This window comes from Phodopus roborovskii, unplaced genomic scaffold, assembly GCF_943737965.1.
Source record: "Phodopus roborovskii unplaced genomic scaffold, PHOROB, whole genome shotgun sequence".
Classification (NCBI taxonomy): Eukaryota; Metazoa; Chordata; class Mammalia; order Rodentia; family Cricetidae; genus Phodopus; species Phodopus roborovskii.
In genome coordinates, this window is record NW_026126511.1 from 41289270 (window position 1) to 41313016 (window position 23747).

At 38.3% G+C, this 23747-nt stretch overlaps 1 protein-coding gene across 4 annotated transcripts in view; it reads left to right on the forward strand.

Annotated features, from left to right (window-relative positions):
- The window catches only part of Fndc3a (fibronectin type III domain containing 3A), a 136070-nt gene that overhangs the window by 39215 nt on the left and 73108 nt on the right, over positions 1 to 23747 (forward strand). For all 4 annotated transcript variants that reach the window (XM_051195402.1, XM_051195400.1, XM_051195401.1 and 1 more), the window contains one exon: positions 8657 to 8732. In XM_051195402.1, coding sequence (XP_051051359.1) covers positions 8657 to 8732 — 76 coding nt within the window. The remainder of the gene's footprint in view (positions 1 to 8656; positions 8733 to 23747) is intronic.

Below are 23747 nucleotides of genomic sequence, written 5' to 3' on the forward strand. Positions count from 1 at the left end.
AAAGTGTGAGTTTACATATACAAAGACCACACCCTGAAGATTGCACATCTACTAAAAGAAAAGAATTATGAGCCAGCCACAGTGGCACACACCTAAGGTAGGAAAATCCTCTTAAATTTGAAGTGAGCACTAGCTACCGTGACTTTTAAGTCATCCAGGGATATTGTGTGAGGCACTGTTCCAAAATACAAGTAAACAAACATCAGTTAGAGTATTTCTACCTCCAACATAAAAAAGCAAGCTCCAATGCATTGACCTAGGCAAAGGCCATTCCCAAAACTTCAAGACCACTGAACTACAAAATTTAGGAGCACATAAAAAAGTACTTGTTATTATAGCCACCAATGTCAAAGTACTTGGCAAAAGCAAATACTAATTTTTTGGGAGAGACACACACTTAAACCAGGCTACAAAAATTTCTCCCATGTAAAAACACAGGTAATTATGAACACATGTCAGATATGTGGTACTGAAAAGTAGTAACTGAAACACATGATAAAACACAGATTTAAAAAATGGGTTAATTAAGTTATGAGATAGTTGGTAAAAAGCCTAAGCAGAGGCTAAGCTTTCCTTATTAATAATAAATCTCCAGGTCATTATTTGAGGGCTGACAGTCCAAAGATAGTCTCACAAGAAAGCTTGCTACATTTGGCACCCAACATGGGGCACATATTTCCACATAGGACCTGAGAAATCTTAAAATATATATATATATATATATATAGTTTCCAAACGTGCAAACATGGAGCCTGTTGTTGTTTCCTAGAACTGTAGTCTCTCAGGTGGGCAGATGCACTAAGCTGAGCTGCAGGGCAGCTGACATGGCATTTTAAGATTTGTTTCAGTCAGAGAATGCAGAGAGTGTTTAGGAAAGCCAGATTCAGACACAGACATTTTCTAAAAAGACACAGTATGTTTAAAAATGTACTTAGCTTCTAAAGGAAATGGGTATAGACAGTCATAAAAAAACTAAAGTCTTTAAAAGAGAGAGTAAAGTAATATAAAAAATAATCCACATAAAGATGAGAAATACACAGGATGCCTAGATCCTGTATGGTTCTTTGTTGACTTTGAATTTGTTAAAATACCAATGGTCAAAATATAATAGCTGCTGAGAGACATTGGATTTTGGGAACTGATAAATTAAACCAACCTATATATTTTAAAAATGTCTTAACTTCAGAATGGAAGTCAGAAATAAATATATTACATTGGGGGAGAGGTTATGCCTTTGTTCTAGTGGAAACAAAATTGATAAATACAGGATTTGATTGGGGTAGACCTGTAGTGATATCTTGTTTCTACTCTAATAAAGGCTTTTGCCTGAAGATCAGAGGGTAGAACTGGCCGCTAGTTAACCATAGAGATCTGGAATTCTGTATAGACAGGAAGTGATAGTTGGGTGCAGAGAGGAAGTGCTAAGGCAGGAAGACACAGGGGCTCTTTTTCTTTTCAGCTGGGAAATTGAGTAGTAAGGTGGCTGTGGTTTTGCTTCTTCATCTCTTTGATCTCTCAGCATTTACCCCTATATCTAACTCTGGAACTTTATTATTAAGACCTATTGGAACTTATGTTACATAGACCTCCTAAAAATCTTGACTACAGACATGAAGGAAAAAAAAAAAAACAAAAAATAAAATACAAAGACTGAAGTACAAGTAATGTATATGCTGAACCCTCTGCTGTGGGAACATCTCTGAGACTGGAAGAGACATGATAAATCTTATTGGTTACAAAGTCCTTATGACTTATTACATGCCATTCTTTCATATGGCGTGGATAGAGATTTATTTTACAGTTTGGGTATAGAGTCCAAAAGAATTTATACAATTGACATATGCCTTTTATATGCTCAAACATAGAAAAATCATCTTTAGCTGGCTTGTTTACACTGCACATTCCATACTTGTGTTAATTCAGATATATATGTTACCTTTGAAAGTTCACGTTTTCAGAAAAAATAGAAAATAAAAATAAAGGACCAGACAGCAATGAAGACAAGTAGCCCAGGTGAGTTAGCCTCTTGGAGTGCCTCTGTTGCAGTTTCCTCAAAATTCTGCATTGAGAACAACAGCTGAGATGGTACAGCCTCACAGGCTATAGAGCTAAGACTTAAGATTGACTCTACATTTTCCCATCATACACAGATTAAACAAAAAAATAATACTGCTAGCTCTCCTACACCTTGACCATTTCACCAGTTTTTCCAGGGTCCCTTTACGATGCAGTCACCCCCAGACAACAGGGAGCAGTCTAGAGAATACAATGCCCACATTCCCAAGAGGTGGGGTGGATGGGTTAGTTTTGGTCATTTAATGGATTATGGATGTTTATCATCAGTTATGGGGATTGGTTGCAAGTTGTTACTGGTCCTGGTCAGGGAAAAAGAACCAAATAAAGCAGGTTAGATTCAGGAATTTCTTTATAAAAAGTAAAAGGAGAGATATAAGAAGAATAGAATAGAAGGGTAGATTATTGGATCTTTTAAATTGAAAATAACGACTACTAATCTTAAGCATTTTTCATTGGTATGGAATTTTGTATGTTGATCAAATGGAAGATTATTTTTGTTACACTGTATATATGTTTCTACTCTTGTTTAAGGTATTGTACATATGTAGCTCATTTAAAAATTTAATGTAAAGTTCTAGTCCTAAAAAGCTATTTAGGATAATAAAGAAAGACAGGCTAGTAGTTAGTCATCTTTGACAATCAAACTTATAATCATGTTAGGTATATTTTTAAGGCCAAACAAATATATTTTAAATAGATGGTCTTCAAACACTTCAAAGACTTACAGAATATGGCATTTAATATATTTTAATAGCAGAAGGCTTTTCATGACAGTGAGATACATCTGCTCCTGGCAGCACCAGTTTACTTCAAAAAAGGATGATGGGCATTGTAAAACCTCCATGTGGAATTTGCTTTCATTGTTGGAAAGCTAGCCACTGGGCAAGAAACTGCCCTTGCCTTGACACCTGATAGCATGTTGTCCACATTGGACAAGCAGGACACAAAAGAAGGCAACTGCTAGACTTTGCCAAGACAAGGTTGGACAGTCCTTCAGAATTTCCTGCTTCACTAAAATGTCTCAAAGATATTCTAGACCTGGATGTTGAAGATAGATGCCCAACATTGCAGAGGTACCTTTAGTGACTGTCTAGGTAGCCAGCTGTTTCTGTCATTTCTATAGTTTTGGAAGTTGTTGCCTCTGTACTTCTGGTTTACTCGGGTAATATTTTATCTTTCTTGGGTCTCTGATAAAGGTTAGACTAGATAGTTATACCTTTTTTTGTTGTTACCAAATTCTAAAAAGAACTCATGAAAGTAAGGTTGAGAGACATAAAACTTGTTTATTCAAGGAAATGTTTTGAGGCCTACAAAAATATTTTAGGATGGTAAAACAAGTTTTGATTGAAAGTGGTTTAGATATAAAACTTTAGATTCATCAAGATAGGATAGATAATAGAGTATTTTAGGTGATGTTTTCTCACATTAAACCCAAATGTTTAATTTACTTGTTTGGGGCAGAATTTTAGATTTTTTTTTTTTTAAAGAGCAGAAACTATAAACACACTAAAAAACACGGATTTTTAAAAAAATCATTCCATAGAAAATCTTTCATGGCACAAAATGAAACCCAGAAGCTATGTAGAGAAAAACATACTATGGTAATTTCTTTACAGAAACATATAAAACTCTTGTGTATCAAGAAAAAAAAACTTATTTTATTAAACCCAAAGAAAATAAGTTTCTGTGACTAACAGTGACCTCTTGCTAAACACTAAACACTAGAATATACTCAGCAACTCATATAAAAGACAGGCAAAGGGCAAGGAATTGTTTGTGGAAAAAGAACTAAACATTTCTGATAACCATACATAAATACAACATAAGAATGAGTAGAAATGTATGCTTTTGTGAAAGACACCAATTGTCCTTGACTGTGTAGTAAGCCAGCTGCTAACTCCATGTCTCATGTAGACAGCCATTTCTTTGTTCCCATATCTGCTTCCTGCTCAGGGATCAGCAGGACAGTTTCTCTGCTGGTCCCACCTAGAGGCATCCTATACCTACAGTCACCTAGAGACCTGTGTTGGTCTAGAAACATGCAGTGAGGTAAGTCAGGAGCTCTCTTTCTCCACCTTTGGGCCTTCAGACAAAGGGAACTTTCTAGTAGGCTCAAAGCCCAATGTCATCATGTTTATGACAACATGACCCAGCCCAGATTTGTCCCTGTAGACTACACAGAATGTAATACCAACAGGTGTGCTTCATTGGAGACCACCAACATAGCCACACTTCCTCATATTACTTTACATAGCTGGGTTTTGCTGTTGTGGTTTTGTTTTGTTTTGGGGGTTGTGGTAGTGGTGTTGCCTTTGACTCCCTCTAGAGTAGAAATTCTACTATGGATTCATCCTGTTTTGTTTTTTCAGTTTTATATCTATCTAGAATAAGATAAACTTTACTTTTGTAATAGTAAATTTTTATTGAATGAGTAAGTACAGTAAGATCTAGCTAGCTTATGCTAACAATGATTTGTAGTAGAAGCAGCAGCAAGTATTTGTGTGTGTATATAATAAACATAATAGTACTAGTAACTAGGAATTAAACTTCAAAGAAGCAAGGGCTGCTTTATTTTTAGTGTGTGTTTTTACAGATTTCTCACTGAGTCATAACTTACAGAGAAGTGGATTTTTCTTTTCTATTGAGATGTGTTTTCACAGATGGCTTCCTATGCAGCTCAGGCTGCCTCAGCTTCGTGCATGTAGAGATCATAGGCTTGTGCCACTGTGCTCAGCAGAGTGCTGTGCTGAGTATCTTAGCGACACCATTCTTTGTTCTAAGAGAATGCTTAGGTCAGAGTTACAGGCCTGGTTGGATAAGTAGGAAAATGCCAGATTATTTGGAAATCATATGAAATACTCCTGCTTTTATTTAGGTTATTAAAACAATGTTGTTTGGAGCCATATCCTGGTTGTATGTGCTATTTTTAAGCCAGACACAATAAAATAAAGTAGCAAGAATATTTATTTGTGACTCTGAACTAACATTCAAAACAATGTGGCAAACAAACAGTAGTTATAAGCTATTTTGAGTTCTCTGGTATCCCCTCTTTCCTGTTTGGTTCTTTGGCTGATGCCAGTATAGTAGTTATTACTCTTGTTTGTGTGACAAAATACCTAACAGTGGCACTTTAAGGAAGAGATAGTCTATTTTGGCTGACACTTGAGGGTTTATTATATCACTGTGGGGAAGTTATAGCAGAAGTATGAAAGATCTGGTCACATTGTTTCCCCAGGGAGAGATGCTAGTACATCTGGGAAAGGTTTGCACTGAGAGGATGGTACCACCCACATCCAGGGTGGGTCTGCCATTCTCAAATATCCTTCCTGGAGACAGTGAGTGCCCATGGGATTCTAAGTCTTATCAAGTTGATTATCAGATCACAGGTAATCATCACAAGTTGATGACCAAATATATAACACTTTATAGCATAGCATTCCGCCTCTGGTTCCTGACATCTGATGCTAATTTCTTAAAGCAGATTGCTTTTAGTCCATCTTTAAAAATCTCCAAATTCTTCTAAAAATAAAAAAGCTGGGTTGTGGTGGCACACACTTTAAATCCCAGCACTCAGGAGGCAGAGGCAAGCAGATCTCTGTGAGTTCTAGTCCAGCCTGGTCTACAAAGCTACACAGAGAAATATTGTCTAGAATAACAACAACAAAAATAAATAAATAAAATAAAATAAATTCTTTAACAATCCCAGTGCAGTTCAAAAGGTCAAACTCCTTTTTAACACTCAAGCAGTGTCTTAGCTTTGAGCTCCTAAGATAAACAATTGCCTATTTCCAGTATACAGTGGCATAGAGCAAACATTTCTATTTTCAAAGGAAGAAGGAAGGCATCACTAGCCCAATATAAATCAACAGTTCTCCACCTTCCTAAAGCTGTAACTCTTTAATACAGTTACTCATGTTGTAGTGACCTCAACCATAAAATTACTTTCATTGCTACTTCATAACTGTCATTTTACTGCTGTTATGAATTCTAATGTAAATATCTGTGTTTTTGATAGCCTTAGGTGACCTCTGTAAAAAGGTCATATGACCCCCTAATGGGGTAATGACCCATAGGTTAAGAATTTCTGGATAAGACAAAAATTGAAACCCAATAGGGCAGTAAACTAAACCCTTATAAGTCTGTGGTGGGCACCTGAAGCTCATGATAGAATCATCTTTGGGTTGATTCTGAGGGCTTGGGTATCTCTAGCCTCATCCCTCTGTCTCTGGTACCTTCAGCACATGTAGCTTTGCAGCTTTCCTTGGGAAGCATCCTATGGTTCTGGCATATTCAAAGTTCTGGCCTTAATTGAACTTGGGCTTCATTTTCCATTCATGCAATGGGCTCTTGTGGTCCTCTTACAGAGAATGTAGCTCTGCCACACACTGTCTGGTCTTAGTAGCTTTCTGGAACCTAGTCAAAAGCCTCCATTACCCTTTGCATCTTATGTGCCTGCAAAGCTGGCACCTTGTAGACATTGTTGCCGTTTCTGTTGTTAGGGGGAGCTGTTGCCTGCTCCCCTTGTACCACAAGTGCAGCAACCTCGTATTTTCTGACCCTTGGGAAACACCTATGGTGGTATTTGTGAACAAGGGATCCCTTTGAGTACCATTCTCAGTCCCAGTTCATTAATTTAAAACAATTTGTTTTCTCTCAAGACCTTCAGTGGGTGGTAGGTCTTGCCCTCAGGGTGCTTTCCCTGTTGTTCCAGTGAGCAAGAGAGTCAGTCCCCTTCAGTGGTGCTGGTCTCTAACACTTACAGATGTTTGTCCGCAGTTTACACTTAACCACATTCCTTTCTTCTCCAAACTTCACTTTTTGCTCTTTCTTGTGGTGGGCCTGGGTAAGAACAGATAGGATCCCAAGTGTTAGGCTGCCTTTTGACTTTCCTGCCATATAAATCAGTCCTTTACTTTTTAATCAAGCCTCACTTAAGTTCTCGGGACGTGGGCACAATGAAGGCAGATTCTTTACCAGAATATAGCATGAATGTCTTCTGGACAGTTAGTTACACTTTGAATGGATGAAGCCTGTTATGACAGGAACATGACGCAGATATTTTTATTGCATCAGAAACTAGTATTTTAGAGGTCCTGTGCAAACCATGTAACAAATTTAATAGCCACCTTAAAAAATTCAGTCAGGCAAAATGGATTGTAATTTTGTATACAGTGTGGCCTGCATGCTTTGTCAAAGTGAAATAAACATAAAAGGTGCTAATGATGTATTACACTGTTAGTTTTTTTAAAATCCTAACTGCTCTTGAAACCTACTATATAGTTTTTTACAGTACGCCTATATAAAAGCATATTTTAAGTGCTTGACAACTACATCTGGCTCTTGTAACTAGACCCCATATGCATAAGAGAAATTAAATATGGAAAAAATAGAAAATATCACAAAGGAAAATGACAGCATCGATGATAGGAAAATAATTTTAATAAAGGAGAAAGCAAGGTGAGAACATGTTAACAACATAATTATTTTTATTGTGTAAAGCATTTATACAGATTTCTTGGAACACTTGAAAGCCCAGAAAATGAATGTTAAGGTGACATAATCAAGCATTTAACAATAGTTAGTATAAAACATAAGTATTATAATCAAAGAAGGGAAATTGTCCCTGAAGGCATATTCAGTGTGAGATTGTTTGTCCATCATGTGCAAAAGCCCTCTTTGATTCTGGCACTGAAAAACATGCAAATTAAGATCTGTCAAGGCATCAGAGATTATGAAACTATAATTTTTAGGATACTCAGAGTGCAGTGAAAGTGTGTTCTTAGAGACTGTGAGAGGGACTGAAATATAGCAAAGCCCTTAAAAGGTAATAGCATCACAGGTAGCAGAACTTGTTTGCTAGTCCCTGCCATAAGGAAATCAAACTAACTAAAGAGAAGAGACCACATACATAAAGTGCTCACTTCTCTACTGTCTGTAATAATGGAAAATCGAGGACTACTGAGCTGGTGACATAGGGAGGTAGTCACTTGATTGGATTCTGAAGTAGTATAACGTTCAGTTCTTTTAGAATCCTACACTAATCTTATGTCAAATTTAGGAGATGAACCAGCCTTGTGCAGATAACAAGTCTAAGAATTTTATCACAATCATGTTTGTATTTAGGACTCTAGACTTCATATTTCCAGTTTTATTAAGATTCAAATGTCATAAACTTAGTATATAGTTTACTTTTAATTGGTAGAATTAAATTCACATTCAACTTAAGATTTCATCCCAAATCAAGGGTGCTCTGCTCACAGTCTCCTTATCAATTTATAAACTCCTAAGTACTGCGCTGAGCTAGGTATTGTACACCCCTGTGCATAGTCCACAAACTGAGGTTTGGCTCCATCTTTGTGACTAAAAGTTTTTACTTCTCAGTAAATTTGCCATTAGCTTATTTTCCTGGTGGCCTTCTTTCTGGCCTGATTGTGACCTCTTGAAAGGTAAAGCAAACATAATGTATAATCTCTAATTTTCTGAGGTTAAACAGCTCAATTTGCTCTCCTATTAGCTACTTATTTTTATATACTGATTTGCTCTTTTATAGTTTTGGTTAATTCTTTCTCCATTGTTTAAGGTTATCCTGGTCCAAGTTAACCCAGGGGAAGCATTTACAATAAGAAGAGAAGATGGGCAGTTTCAGTGCATCACAGGTAAGAGGAGGAATTTGGTACATTTGTAACAAAAAAGCAAGTCCACAGTTCCTTTTTCTAGTAGGTACCAGTTGTTATGCTTGTGGTTTTTCCCTTTGTCACTATCTCAAAGTCTGAGTTCTTGGACATTTAACTATTGCAATAGAGCTCTAACTATGCTCTTTGTCATTTCTTGATTGGTCTGACTATAAAATTCTATTGTGTACATTTTTGTAATTAAAAAAAATGGGATTAAAAGTGTGTGCCACTATTACCCTTGTTAACTACATCTCAAACCTGTCTTGCCCTGTCAGCAAGTTTTTGTATCTAGACGTCACCACCTGTTCCCACATTCAAGCCTATTCAAACTCAGCTGCACTAAACTCATCTCAGCACTTCTGGACTGGGGTATTTCTCAGCTGTTGGGAGCCATCCCTTGAATTGTACTGCATTTGGTAAGGGTCTCTGCCCTCTACCTGATAACCATTTCTTCTTACCCTCTGTGATATATGGCAAATAGAAATCTACCCAGACATCACCAAATACCCTGTGAGGGGAAAAAAAAAAAAAAAAAAAAAAAAAAAAAAAAAAACCACCTCCAGTTGATGTCTGCCTACATGCCACTATGCATCCTGCCATGACAATAATGAACTAAACCTCTGGACTGTAAGTTGGCAGACATGGTGCTCGAGAGGTAGCTGAGAGGTCTACATCCAAATCAGCAGGTAGAGGAGAGAGTTGAGACAGTGGGCCTGGCTTAAGCATCTGAGACCTCAAAGTCCACCTCTAGCAACAACACACTTTGAGGTGTTACCTACTCTAGCGTTTAATAGTGCCACTCCCTGTGGTCCTCTGGGGGCTATTTCATTCAGACCACCACATTAACTAGTAAGGTATGCTGTACTGTAAACTGGACCTGGTACCTCTAAGGCACTCAGTAAGTGGAGTAGTGAGTGCTGCGTTAATGAAGGTGAGCCCCATCTCCTCTGAAACCCTTGACACCAGCTGTTGAGAAACTGAAGTACCAAGTACCTGTTTGCAACGTGACTTTCAGTTGTGTTTGGAATTGTGTACGTTTATGTTCAATTTGAAAATGCTTATTCCATCTTCTTAACTAAAACCTGAACACTTTGGAGTTTTATTGTTTACATTTCTTTGTTGTATCCCTTTTGGTTCTTGATTGCCTAACTAATAGTAATGGCTTGGATTTAAAGAATCCATGGAGGTGAGTCACCATATACTTTGTCCTCATCCAAACTGTTGTGCCTTTGAGGGTAAAGGACTTGCACACAGTCTGAGTCCTATCAACCATGACTGCCACAGGCAAACTGGATTCTCAGTGCCCCTTTCCTTTCACTTACCTGGCTTGCCTGTTGAATCTTTGAAAACTAACTCCTCTTTCTGGAAAAATAACTAACCCAGTAGTCACAAATAAAACTTGAAAGCTTAAGTGTGTTAGAAATTTTCTAAGGCAGTGTAAACAACTGGAGCAGCAGTTGAGGTGATGCATAAATAAGTTATATTCTTTAAAGGACCTAGGCAAGAGACGTATAAACTCTCTCTCTCTCTCTCTCTCTCTCTCTCTCTCTCTCTCTCTCTCTCTCTGTGTGTGTGTGTGTGTGTATTGAGAGAGAGCTTTGCCAGTCGAATTTTGTGTTTTCACCATGACCCACATCAAATATAAATTTCTGATCACACAGCTTACTTGTATGCCTTTCAAATTATTTTTCATAAATATTATTTATCAAAGAATCATTTTAATTAATGTGGCATTGATTTTCACCAATACATTAGCAGATGAAGATAGTTTTATTGCATTTTAAAACACAAGGACTGCTAATTGCAGTTATAGCCAGACCCTGAATAATAAACAGCTTATATTTGAAGCGTTAGTTTGTGGCTGTCTCTTCTGAACTTATTTCAGTTGATTTTGATATCTAGCAGAGATGCTGTCCTGCAGGTCCAGAAGAGCTGTGTACAGTCTACCTCAGTGCTCACCAGACCCTGATGGGTGCTAACTCCCACTTGTGCATTCCCTATGAGGACACATGTCTGTGCTTGGTAAACAGTCCTTTCTCTGTATGATTAGGTAATAAAAATGGAAACTTTGTTTTAAAACTGCTGGGTAGCCTTTTGTTTTGTTTTGTTTTTTTAATGAAACAGACTGTAAAAGCATTCTCCATCTTGCATGTTTTCCTCTATCTAGAATTATCAGGCTTGCTGGCTAGTTTTACGTCAACTTGACACGAGCTGGAGTTGTCTGAAAGAAGGGAACTTCAATTGATGAAATGACTCCATAAGATCCAGCTGTAGGGAATTTTCCTAATTAGTGATTGATATGGAAGGGTCCAGCCTGTTGTGGGTGGAGCCACCTGGGCTGCTAGTCCTGGGTTCTGTATAAAATGCAGGCTGACCAAGCTATAATGAGGAAGCTAGTAAGCAGCACCTTCCATGGCCTCTGAATCAACTCCTGCCTCCGGGTTCCTGCCCTTTTTGAGTTCCTGTCCTGTCTTCCTATAATGATGAGCAGTGATTTGGAAGCATAAGCCACATAAGCCCTTTCCTCCTCAGCTTGCTTGTGGTCATGTTTCACCATAGAAATAGAAATGGTACTAAGACATCAGGTATGTAGGTGAAAGGAATAGGACTGAGCAAGCGAAGGCTGGTTTGCAAGAATGACCCCAGGAGGGAAAGCTTACTGATTACTCGGTCTCATCTCCTCCCGTCTACCATCAGAACTGTCTGTAATTTGCCAGGACCCTTCCTGGACTAGTACTGCCGATAGGATAAAGAGCAGTAGTAAGAGAGCAGGCACCCAGAGAAAGTCTCAAGGGAGGAGAATTGGGGCAGTGAAGCTTAGAGGAAAAAGGTTCCTTGTGGCCTTTACTATTCTCGTAACAGAACTCTCTAGAGGAGCATGTAGAAAATGAGGTAGTCTAGCATAAATAAGTCTTTGAATTAGAAACCTAAATTGTCACCACCTTTGATTGAAGGTTCATACTTTGAGATAGTTACGGAGTTATGGGTAGAGCTTAATGCAGTACCATTTTTACCACGGCATACTTCCGTGGAGGGGAAAATAACTAGTCATATTTTCTTTGTGAATTTATTAAATCTCTTGAAATGTACTGTGCTAGTTCCTGGGAATTTGGGGGAAATCAAGACACAGTTCTTATCTTTTATCACCACAATGTAATAAAGCTAGGGATGTAGCTTAGTGGAAGGACATTTGCCCAGCAAGGCCCTGATTGGACTCCAGCCCTGAAAACGAAACAAAACAAATGAGTTTATTAGTTAAGGAAAGAAAAAGTGAACAAGTCTATAAGAATAAACAGCCAGCCCGTTTAGTACACATGGTATTACAAAAACATACAAGGGTCCGGTAATAGTTACGAACAGAGAATGCTCTTCCGAGATGCATGAGCTGTCTTCAAGGAAACTGGCAGTTGGCAAGGAGGACGAAGAGTCTACAGGTTTTAGAGACAGTAGTGTTTAGAAACAGCAGGAGGGATTGAATTATTGGATGACCACAATGAGTAGAATTGCTAAGAGAGTATAAATGGGAGTACAACTGGAGATGGGGCTGAAATGGTGATGGTCCCTGAGGTGACTCACACAGCATGCTGAGGACTTGAACTTTATTGTGAGGGTGTGGAAGAAGCTTTAAGGGAAACGGAAAGCTGGACACTTGTTGGCCTCAACCTGCCGCTGCTGGGATTACAGCTGTGTGCTGGCATGGGTCGACCACACTGAGCTTTCTGAACACTCCTGCCCCTTTGATCCTTGGTGACTGCTCCCCAGTTCATCTTTCTGCTTATTGGTTGGCTTTCTTTATACTGCCAGAGTGCACCTGTGCCACATTGACCAGTGGATCTCTATCTTCCTGATGCTTCCAGCCTTTAGTACAGTCCCTCTTACTGTACTGCCCCAACTATAATATTTAGTTCCTACTTCATAGGCAAAACTCTGTCTCCAAAAATATATACATTACAGCTCATAACAGTAGCAACATTACAGTTATGAAGTAGCAATGAAATGATTTTATGGTCGAGGGCCATGTGAACATTAGTATTCATAACAGTAGCAAAATTATAATAGTGATAAATACTGATGTGTAGTTATGTCTTCGGTGTGATGATTTAGAATCTTTTGAGTACATGCTCAGGAATGGTAGAGTTAGAATGCATAGTCTTGCTAAGTTTAGGGTTTTAAAAGTATTTGTTTATTTTGGGGTATGTGTATCATATATGTGGGTGGTTATGAGTGTACCATAGCACACACTTGGAAATAAGGAGGCAGTTTGAAGTTTCTGTCCTTAAACCATGCAGCCTCTGCCAATCAAACTCATGTTGTCAAGCATTGTAAGTACCTATGCTTGCAGAACTGTCTCACCAGCCCCCAAGTTTAGTTCTCAGGTGTCCTCTAACCTGATTATCACAATGGATGTGGGATGCTTCTGCTTCCCTTCCCTCCAGGGATGTACAAGGGTTCCTCTTCCTCATAGCCCTCAGCTGTTCACCTGTGGTGGGATGGAGTCTTAAAGGAGTTTTGATTAGCCCATTTATTGATTGTATTTCACGTTTATTTTGTTGTTTTGTTGTTAGTTGGTGTGTGTGTGTGTGTGTGTGTGTGTGTGTGTGGTTCCTTTTTAGAATTCTTTATTCATCCCTTGTTAGTTAGATACTTGAAAAATACTTTCTCCCATTCTTTTTAACTTCTTGCTGTCCCATTGTCAATTCCTGTGATTTTCTGTTGAAGTCTGTCTTATACCAAGGTCACTATTGCTGTGATGAAACACCATGACCAGAAACAATTTGGGGAAGAAACGGTGTATTTGGCTTACACTTCCACATCATAATCCATCACTGTAAAAAATCAGAACAGAAAACAGGGCAGGAACCTGGAGGCAGGAGCTGATGCAGAGTTCATGGGGAACATTGCTTACTGCTTGTTCCCCATGACTTGCTGAGCCTGCTTTCTCAGGACCACCATCCCAGGGAATGGCTTCCTCCACAATGGGCTGGGCCCACCCACATCAAACATAACTTAAGAAAATATCTTACAGGCCTGCCTACAGCCTGATCTTATGGATGCTTTTTTATTTGTTTATTTCATTTGAGGTTCCTGTCTCTCCAGCGACTCTAGCTTGTATCAAGTTGACATAAAACTGGCCAGCCCAGAGTCCTTTTCAGAAAACCTTTGTAACTTATGTTTTAAGATGCTTTGCATGCTTCCTTCTACCAGTTTCATTGAAGTTTTTATGTGTATGTGTCTATGTGCCTGTGTACCATGTGCATTTGGACACCAGGAGAAGATATTGGATTCCCTGGAGCTGGAAGTATAGGTTGTTGTGAGCCATTCAGTGTGAGAGATGGGAACTGAATCTGATTTCTCTGGAAGAGCAAAAGTTCTCTTGACTGTTACTCTATCTACATATTCCTTTGATACATCATGAATTAAATTTTACATAAATTAAAAGATGGGTCTAGTTTCATTAAATTTTCCCAGCATCATTTATTAAAGATTCTGTTTTTTTACAGTTTACATATTTGACAATATTTGTTTAGCATTAGGTAGCTGTAACTGTATGGTTTTATATCTGGGTCCTCTATTCTAGTCTCTTGGTCTACATGTCTGTTTTATGCTATTGAAGATTGGATACTGTGGTGTTTTTAACATCCCTCTCTCTCTGCTAAGGATTGTTTTGGATATTTGGTCCCTTTAGTGTTTCTGTGTGATTTCCCTAATTCTCTGAAAAATGTCATTGGAACTTTAAAAATTTTTATTTCTTATGTGTGCAGTATGCACCTCTTCCACAGCATATAATATGGGGATCAAAGGACAATTTTGTAGAATCAGTTCTAGAGCATTCCAGGAATTTAACTCAGGTCACTAGACCCAGGCTTGCATAGCAAAACCTTTGCCCACTGATCTACCTCATTGACCGAAAATGTCATTAGAATTTGTTTGGGAATGCATTCAGACTGTACATGAAGCTATTTTCATGGCATTAAATCTTACTACATATGAGTCCCTGTAGGCCCACCCCTGTAGGTGCATGCTCGTCATATGATGCAAAATATATTGAGTTCAACTTCAAAAGCTACCATATTCTTTTGACAGTCCAGACACTGTTGAAGAGTTTAAAGTCCAGGATCTCCTCAGAGAGTCAAGGTATTCTGTTATCTTTGACACAGCCCTCCTCCCATAAAATTTGAAAAAACAAACAAATAAAAAAAAACTAATGAGCAAACAAACAAAATGTCAATTACGTAAGTCTGATATACAGTGGCACAAAATATATATTCCTGTTTCCAAAGGAAGGAATTAGGACATTAAATCCTGTAGTTTGATGTCTATTATTTAGGGCTTCAGTTTCAAAGAGTTTAGGTGGCTCTGCCTCTCCAGCCTGCAACATACATCTTCAGGAAGCTAGCTCATCACATTTCACATGCACAAAGGAAGCAGAGAACCTTACAAAACAGCTGAATCACCTGGTGACCAACCTTGTAAATACATGAGCCTGTGGAGGACATTCCTCATTCAAACCACAACAGAGCGGCTTTCTTTTAGTGTCTTCTTCTATTTCTACCTTCTGTATTTAAAATTTATCCTTGCAGATAAAATTCACCCCTTGGTAAGGCTTATTCTTCAACTGTTTTAAATTTTTGAATCTTACCGTGATGAGACTTTTCCCCTTATTTTTGCTGTGTCGTTGTTGGCATATAGATGGGATATTAGATTTTAGATGTTGATTGTTACCTTGCTACTTTCCTGGAAGTGTTTATCAGATATTAATTATCTGACAGCATTTTCAGGGTCTTCTGTATAGAGGATCATGTTTGCAAATAGAGGTTCTTAGGTTTCTTCCTTTCCTCCTTATACACCTTCTATTTACCCTAGTGAAGACTTCGAGTACTAAAACGAGAGGAAGAGGTATCCCTCTCTCCATTAGAGGAAATTCTTTTAGCTTTTCCCATTTGATATATAACATTGACTGCCCTACTTCATACGTTTTTTGCCAATTTGACACAAGCTAAAGTTGTCTAGGAGCATCACTTCCATCATTTGAGAAGCTGCCTCCATCAGATTGCATGTAAGTGAGTCTGCAGGGTATTTTTGGTTAATGCTAGATGTGGGAGGGGTCCTAGCCCAGTGTTGACCATAGTCCTTGGCATATCGTCCTGGGTGGTATAAGAAAGCAGACTGCGCAAGCCATAGGGGAACAAGACGTAAGTACTACTTTTCCATGGTCTCTGCTTTGGTTCTTGCCTCCAGGTTCTTTCCTCGAGTTCCTGCACTGACTTCATGATGGACTGTAAACTGAAAATCAAAATATACTCTTTCCTTTTCAGATTGGTTTTGGTTCTGGTGTTTATAACAGCAGTAGAAGGCAGTCTAGGACATGGGCTATATAGGTTCATTGTAGCTAGTCTTTACTATGTTGAGCTGTGTTCCTTCCCACGCTTGCTTCTTCAGGATGCTGTCAAAGACCCTTTCCTTTGTCATTTGTGATACTCATATAACTTTGACCATTGGTTTCTTTATGAACTATAGCATGATGATTGTTTACATGCACCCTTTTTATCATCATCATATCCCTGCGGCGAAACCAACTTGGTCATCGTGTGTGATCGATCGTCTAAGAACATACTCAGTTTACAGGTATTTTAGTGAGATTTTTTTCATCAGGGAAATTGTTCTGCAGTTTTCTTTTTCATTTTTTTCTTGCCTAATTTTGATGTTAGGGTAATGTTGGCTTTGTTAAATGAGTTTGGTAGTGTTCTTTCCCTTTCAGTCATATGAAAAGTTTGAGAGTCATTGGTGTTATTTAAGGGTTTCATAGAATTTTGGATTCACCAGACCCTAGACTTTTTGTTGTTGTTCTTGGGAAACTTCTTAATACTGCTTCAACCTCATATCTTATGGGTATTTTTTGTAGATCATATGTTGTTTTTGACATGTAGATTTTCAGATGTTCTGTTATTGAGCCTTTGATTTTAATGGAACCAGTGGTAACTTCTTATTTATTTCTAATTGTATTAATTTTGGTGTTTTCTTTCTTTTAGTTTGCTAGATGCTTGCCAATCTCGTTGATCTTTCTGGTTCTGTGTATTGATCTGCTAGGCTTATTATTTTTGGCCTGTTCTTAACTTTTTTTCTTATTACTTATTGTGTTTATGTTTATCATATCTTGTTTTTCTAAATCCTTGAGTTTCATCAGCAGATTGATATCTGTGATTTTTTTTTTTTTAATGTGGGCATTCAGAGCTATAACCTTCACTCTAGAGCTGCCTTAGCTATACCCTAAGGTGTGTTGTATGGTCATTTGAGTCTAGGAATTTTTAATTTCCTCCCTAACTTTCTCAGTGGGCCATATCATTTTGGATGTGCTGTGGAAAAACTAAACTCAAGATCTTGGCCAGATGTCATATTCCTAGTTATATTAACCATAGATTAATGAGATTTAATTTAAATATTACATAATTATATAAATATACATAAACATTCATGTGTGTGCATACATACACATATGTGCTCTAATTTCATTTCAGCAAAATTCATTCTTTCACTATTTAGTAAGAGACAAAGATGAACAAGCAAGAGCACTTTAGTTCCTTGTCATGACACAACATTTTTGTCATGTGTGTTACCTAGAACTATTTTCTGGGGCCTTCTCTCTGAGCATTATAAACTAATAGCTTTGGCAAAAATAAAGGACATATTTTTGAAATTTTTAAGTATCAGGAGTCTGAAAAGATAACTTATGGTATAAAATGAATGTAAATTTAAAAAATCTACATATTAAAGAGAGAAATTAAAAAATAACAGGATCAAATTTAACCAATGATTAAGTTACACAGTTTGATATTTTAAGTTAATTGAACTATTACAGAATATGTTACTTAAAACTCTTTTTGAGCCAGGTGGTAGTGGCACACGCCTTTAATCCCAGCACTGGGGAGGCAGAGGCAAGTGGATTTCAGTGAATTTGAGGCCAGCGTGGTCTACAAAGTGAGTTCCAGGAAAGCCAGGACTGTTATACAGAGAGACCCTGTCTTGAAAAACAAAACAAAATAAAACAAAAGATTTTTTTTTGAGGCTGACTTATCTGTTAATAAAAAAAAATGATTTAAGATTTTCTATTCTTCCTAACAGTTGAGCCAAATAGAGTAACAGACAGACAGTGCACTGTTGGGGGTGGAGGGTAGGGCAGTGGTAGCTATAGTGTGAGGTTCAGAACCTAGATTTAGTAAAGAACACATCACATCACACAGCCTATTAGCCAAATGCAGGAAGTCAGAGTCCAATCAAAGTGAGAAGGAAATTCACATAGGAAGACTATCTCACACTATCAGAGTCTAAGGAGATGAGGAGGATACCCTTAGGAAAGAGGCAGCATAATATGGTGTTTGAATATGAGCAATTTGGTTACTTTCCTGAAATTGATGGTAAGACCCTGAAGACACCATACACTTAAGGACATGGAGAAGTGAAGCTGGCGCTGACCCGGAAGCTTCATCTCTACTGACTAGCTTTCATAGTGCCAGAAGATGTTATGCATCGTGGGGTGGGGCGGAGGAGTAATCAAAAATCTTACCCATATGTGAACCCTGTAAACATGATATGACTATTGATGCAGTAATAGCATGACTCCTGTCAGAGTAACCAGCTTCTTCCTGATTGGACTTATGGATCACTGGACAAGATGGACTGCATGCTTAATACTGTTAACTGGGCCAAGAACCAATGGCTAGGTAGTTCATAGGCCCTATGGGAGAATCTATTATTATTCTGCTAATTGGACATATTATTAAACTTCTCCATAAATATGTATTCTTATACCCAGTACCTGTGTATTAGTGTAGCTCTCAAGAAACACTGGGAGAGCAGAAACATTGTAAGAACTAGAGAGAGTAGAATACTGCTGTGAAATGGTGTTTTCCGGACCTGGCAGGGTCATTGCACACACATCGATGGCTGTGTTTGCATAAGATTAGCCCATGATTAAGCCAGCCAGAATCCTCGCATGGGTGGGAAAAGGGCTCATGAAGTCATACCTGTAGCTGAGGAGCTATTGGCAGTTGATGCCTGTGGGGAGATGGAGAGTCATTTTCCTCTACATACAACCCTTATTAGGGTACTCGTGTTCTGGTGGGTAGCCCTATATCCACACAGAGATGACTCAGATACACAGAGGCGCTTGAAAGCGAGTGGCAAGAGAGGAAGACTTAACTTTATAAATAGAAATTGCTTATTTTAGTGGGGCTCAATGAAATGAGTCATCTTATTGAATCTCATTTTCAAAAGAAAAATGAATGAAGTCTTAGAGTGCAGAAATAAAAATGTAAATTCAAGGCAGCTGATGATCTATGCAGGTTCAATAGTGTTGTGTTAACATATTTGAAAGAAGTATTAACAAATTGGGATTTTCCCAAGAAACTCAGGCCAGGAGAACATATGAATGTGAAATCATTTTTATTAGACTGTAGAGACCCATACAACCTAGAAAAGAGAACTAACTTTGACACACTGTTTTCTGTACCTTGTGAGAGACCAGCCAGTGTAAAGGGGTAGATTTTGCCTTTTGACTCAGGGAAGAATGTCCAACCATTCTGGCTGCATGTAAATGGAGTCATTCATTACAGACACACCAGGGTCCTCCATTGTTTATGTTTGTGTTCTGCTTGGATGTACTATAAAAGCAGTCTTGCAAGAAAAGCAAGTTTGATTAGATGCATTCTGGTGCTTACCATAACTAAAGATTCTTTGATTCCAGAATAAAGTCTTTAATTAGACTATAATCTTGTTAGTTAATTATGGAAGTGCATACTCTGAATGAGAACCTTAAATTTAACAATATAACCTGTGCACAGGCATACTTCACAGAGTTCCTGAGCTGGTAAATGGTTATTGCTCATGAAACACCTATAAGCCAACTGTGAGTTAAATAACTTACTAAGAGCCACTACCCATTAATGGACATGTAGAAGAGAAATGACTACTAAAATGTCTGAATCTTACAGAGACACAATGATGCTGACTTTTTTACCTCAAGAGTTCAAGAAATGCTGTCTTCCGTTTTGCTTAAAAATAGAAATTTTCAGCTGGAGGTGGTTGGTGCATGCTATTAATCCTAGCCCTCAGAAAGAAAGCAGTAGAGGCAAGCAGATCTCAGTGAGTTCCAGTTTGTCTACAATGAGAGTTCCAGGACAGCCACAGCTGTTACACAGAGAAACCCTATCTTGAAAGAACAAAGATTTAATCCCTTCATCAGATTATCTGATTAAGAAAAAAAAATACCCCTTTCCTTAGTATTCTGTTGATAAATTAAACTTCAAAAGCATTCTTTTTAAGATTTATTTGTGTGTGGGGGGGGGAGGGGGAATGTATTACATGTAGAGGCCAGAAGACCGTGTAAATATACCCTGGATCTGGAGTTACGGATAGTTGTGAGTCACCAGATATGGGGGCTGGGGAATGAACTTGGATCCTTTGGAGGAGCAGCAAGTGCCCTTAATTGCTGAGCCATCTCTGCAGTCCTTGCTAAACTGTCTTTAAGTATCCTACTGTGCTTGTTTGATTTGCTAGTAATTGAATATAAAAAATGGACTTGTTACACTTGAGTACCAGTTCAGATTGTATGCAAAAGTGTTCATATAAGTATGTAAATGGTGGGTTGTAGATATTACCTGGATGGAGAGCATTGAAAGTTGCTCTTTTCTTACTGATTGTCCTCCATGTATAGAAAAGTGTTGTGGTCAATGCAGGCTTGTCAAGCAGTATCACTTTTGAGTCCTGTAGCTCTGCTTTTTCAGGAAAGCTGAGAGCCCATTTACTCCCAGCTTTTTTTTTTTTTTTTTTTTTTCAGCAGGGACTTGGTGTTTAACCCAGGCTGGCTTTTCCCACTATCTGCCTTGGCTTCCTGACCAGGGCAGGTCCTGAGACTTACCCAGCAGTTCAGTTCAGTTGAACCATTCCCAATGACTTGACCAGCCTATACTCAGCAGCACCCTAACTGATGTGAATTCCTGTTCTCAAGAAATCAGTATAACTGTATTCCTATGGCCATTGTTGGCAATCTTTCCTCTCTTTTTTGTTGTTTTTGTTTTATGTTCTTTTCTGTCCATGCCCTCCTTATTCCGGTTTTGAAGAGAAGAGATTTGTCTGAACCAAGTGTCATTTTCCCCCTTCTGTTTGTTCTGGGTAATAAACACATAGTCTTCCTCCCTGCAAGTTAGCTGACTCTTTTATATCTGACCATCCATCTCCTTTGCAGAGTGTGTTTACAAGTCTTCCAGGCTGAACAGACTGACCTCTGAGATGTGAAATTCAGTGTTGGGATGTGTGTTTGGAAGGGCTCTATTCCTTTGATCTCTTCCTCAAAGCGAGTCCTTTCATCTTCAGATCTTGGGGCTCCTACTCTAGACTGAACCTTTCTGCTTATCTCTTTAAGACCTGCTGAAAGCTTTCTCCTTCCAGCACAGTGATGTAAGGAAAGGGAAAGGAGTAGAGAACTGTTATGCAAGCAGGACTCATGGTGGGCTACTCTGATTTCCCAAGATCCCTAGGTCATCTCATGGTTATGTATATCAGGACTTTGCTGTTTAAAATACCCCTGACATTTTTCACCAGTCAAGTGTCCATTGTATATTGTAGTCACAACTTTTTGCTGCAGTTACTATATCTAGAAGCATAAACAGTATCTTTTCCTAAATTTCCAACAGTAAACAGATTGTATGAAAGATTTCATGCTTAGAGCAAGTTGGCTTGTGCTTGAGAACAAGCGGGTGAAACACATAAAGAAGAAAACAGATTTGATCCCCAAATAAAGAACTGTGTAGTTAGAGCTTTTCAGAGGCTGAGCATTGGTCAGTTATGTGTCCATTTGTCTCTGTAGTAGTGAATACACACAGTGGCTGGCCACATGGTGGCTTGTAATCTATTAGAGCATTTTGGGCCTCCTGTGGTTTTTTGTTTGCTTGCTTTGTTTTGTTCAGAGGCAGGATCACACTCGGGAGTCCAGGCTAGCCTAGACCTCACTGTATAGCACAGGTTGGCCTCAAAACTTCTAGCAATTCTCTTTGCTTTTGCTTCCCAGGTGCCTGGATTACATCCATGAGCCACCATGCCTAGCTTATGTTCAAATTCTTTTGAGTGACTGTTTGGAATTGATGCTTTTAAAGGCTCTTCACAAGTTTAAAATATTGCAGCACTCAGGAAGCAGAGACAGGCATATCTGGTCTACACAGTGAGTGCCAGGACAGGCTCCAAAGCTACACAGAGAAACCCTGTCTCGAAAAACAAACAAACAAACAAACAAACAAATGTTGGAATTCTATTGGCCTGGGCAAATTACTTAATTCTGACCATACTCTTAATCTATGTAAAATTATGAGCCAGTTGATTAGATTGAATAACTCCTACCAAGGCTTAACATTTTATGCATTCATGCTTGTGCTAATTGATAATGTTTTAAATTCATTTTAATAATGTAAGTACTCTGAGTTAGGGGTGGGCCCAGGATCTCCTGTAGCCCAAGTTGAATTTGATATATAGCCAGGGGTGACCTTAAACTCCTTATCCTTCTGCCTCCACCTCCAAATGCTGGAATTACAGGCATGTTCAATATTCCCAGCTTTGTGGAGGTCTTGTTGTCTGCCTATCTGCCTGCCTGCCTGTCTATGATGGGACCTCATAGTATAACCCCAGCTGACCTAGAACTTACAGCTGTCCTCTGCTTTAGGCTCCAAAATGATAGGATTAGGTGTTAGTCACTACCTCAGCTTTTATTGTTTTATAAGACCACCAACTGGTCCAGTGATTTCATTACTACAAATCTGACCCTTACTAAAAGGTTTAAATTCTACTCAAGTAAGTAAATTGGGTTAAGGCAATATGTAGTAGATTTTCATTCCCTCATGAATAAGCATTAATAACTTTAATAACCAAAGTAAACTCTGGAGTTTTGTTCTTTAGGCATTGCTTAGAAAATCGTAACTATCCTGGGAAATGCCTTAAAATATATGTAGCTATTTTTTAGCCATTGGGAGTCACCTAACAATACCAAACCATTTACCTGTTATAGTCCCCTTATTGAGGAAAACATCAGTACTAAAAGAGTGGCTCAGAATATTAGTTTTGAAACTTAGTTTCATATGTGAAATGGACCAAGCATATCCATTCATAGAAGCAGCCCCCGTTTTTTCTACTGAGTGACTGTGACTCACCTGGAGTACATTCTGAAATAATCTTCATTGTCCCCAAAAGCTATTTGAGTGTTAATTTTCAAAAGAAACGATTTTGTATTCAACTGAGTTAGGGTAGGTAACACTGCAATATTTATATTTAAAAGCAAAATACAGGCATGCTGAATTGACTGTATTTATCCCTTTTTTTTTCTGTTTTCCCCTATCATGATGGTAAACCTCAGCCATTGATATATATTAACATTCAGATTCAAAAGGTATATAGCAGTTAAATAAAACCAGACACAAAAGAACAAATACCGAATGTTTCAACTTATTTGAGTTACTAAGAGTAGTCATAGTCATAGATATAATGTGCAATGGCAGTTATCGTGGCCTGGCCTAAGGAAGGGAGAATAGGGAGTTGTTATTCAGTGAGCACATAATTTTAGTTCTAATGATGGGTAGAGGTGGTGCCTACATACCAATGTAAATGCATTTAATACTGAACAACTGAAGTTGTTAAAATACAAATTTTATATATGTATATGTGCAACAATTACAAAGTTAATTTCTTAAAAAAAAAAAAAAAAAAGCTTTCAAATTAGCAGAGACCTGAAGTAATGTTACTGAATTCAAAGATGGCCCATGGTCATTGTCCCCTGTTGTATAAACCCTGTATAATTGTCAAAACTGAATTTGATAAATTTCACTTCTCTCTGATTAGTTTATGCTCTGAGTACAGTTGACTTCTAAGAGGTCAAAATGAATCTTACCTAATCATTTGAGCTTTTTGAAAGGACAAGCGTCCTCTGAGAGAAGGACATCAGAAGCAATGCAGGGGGCT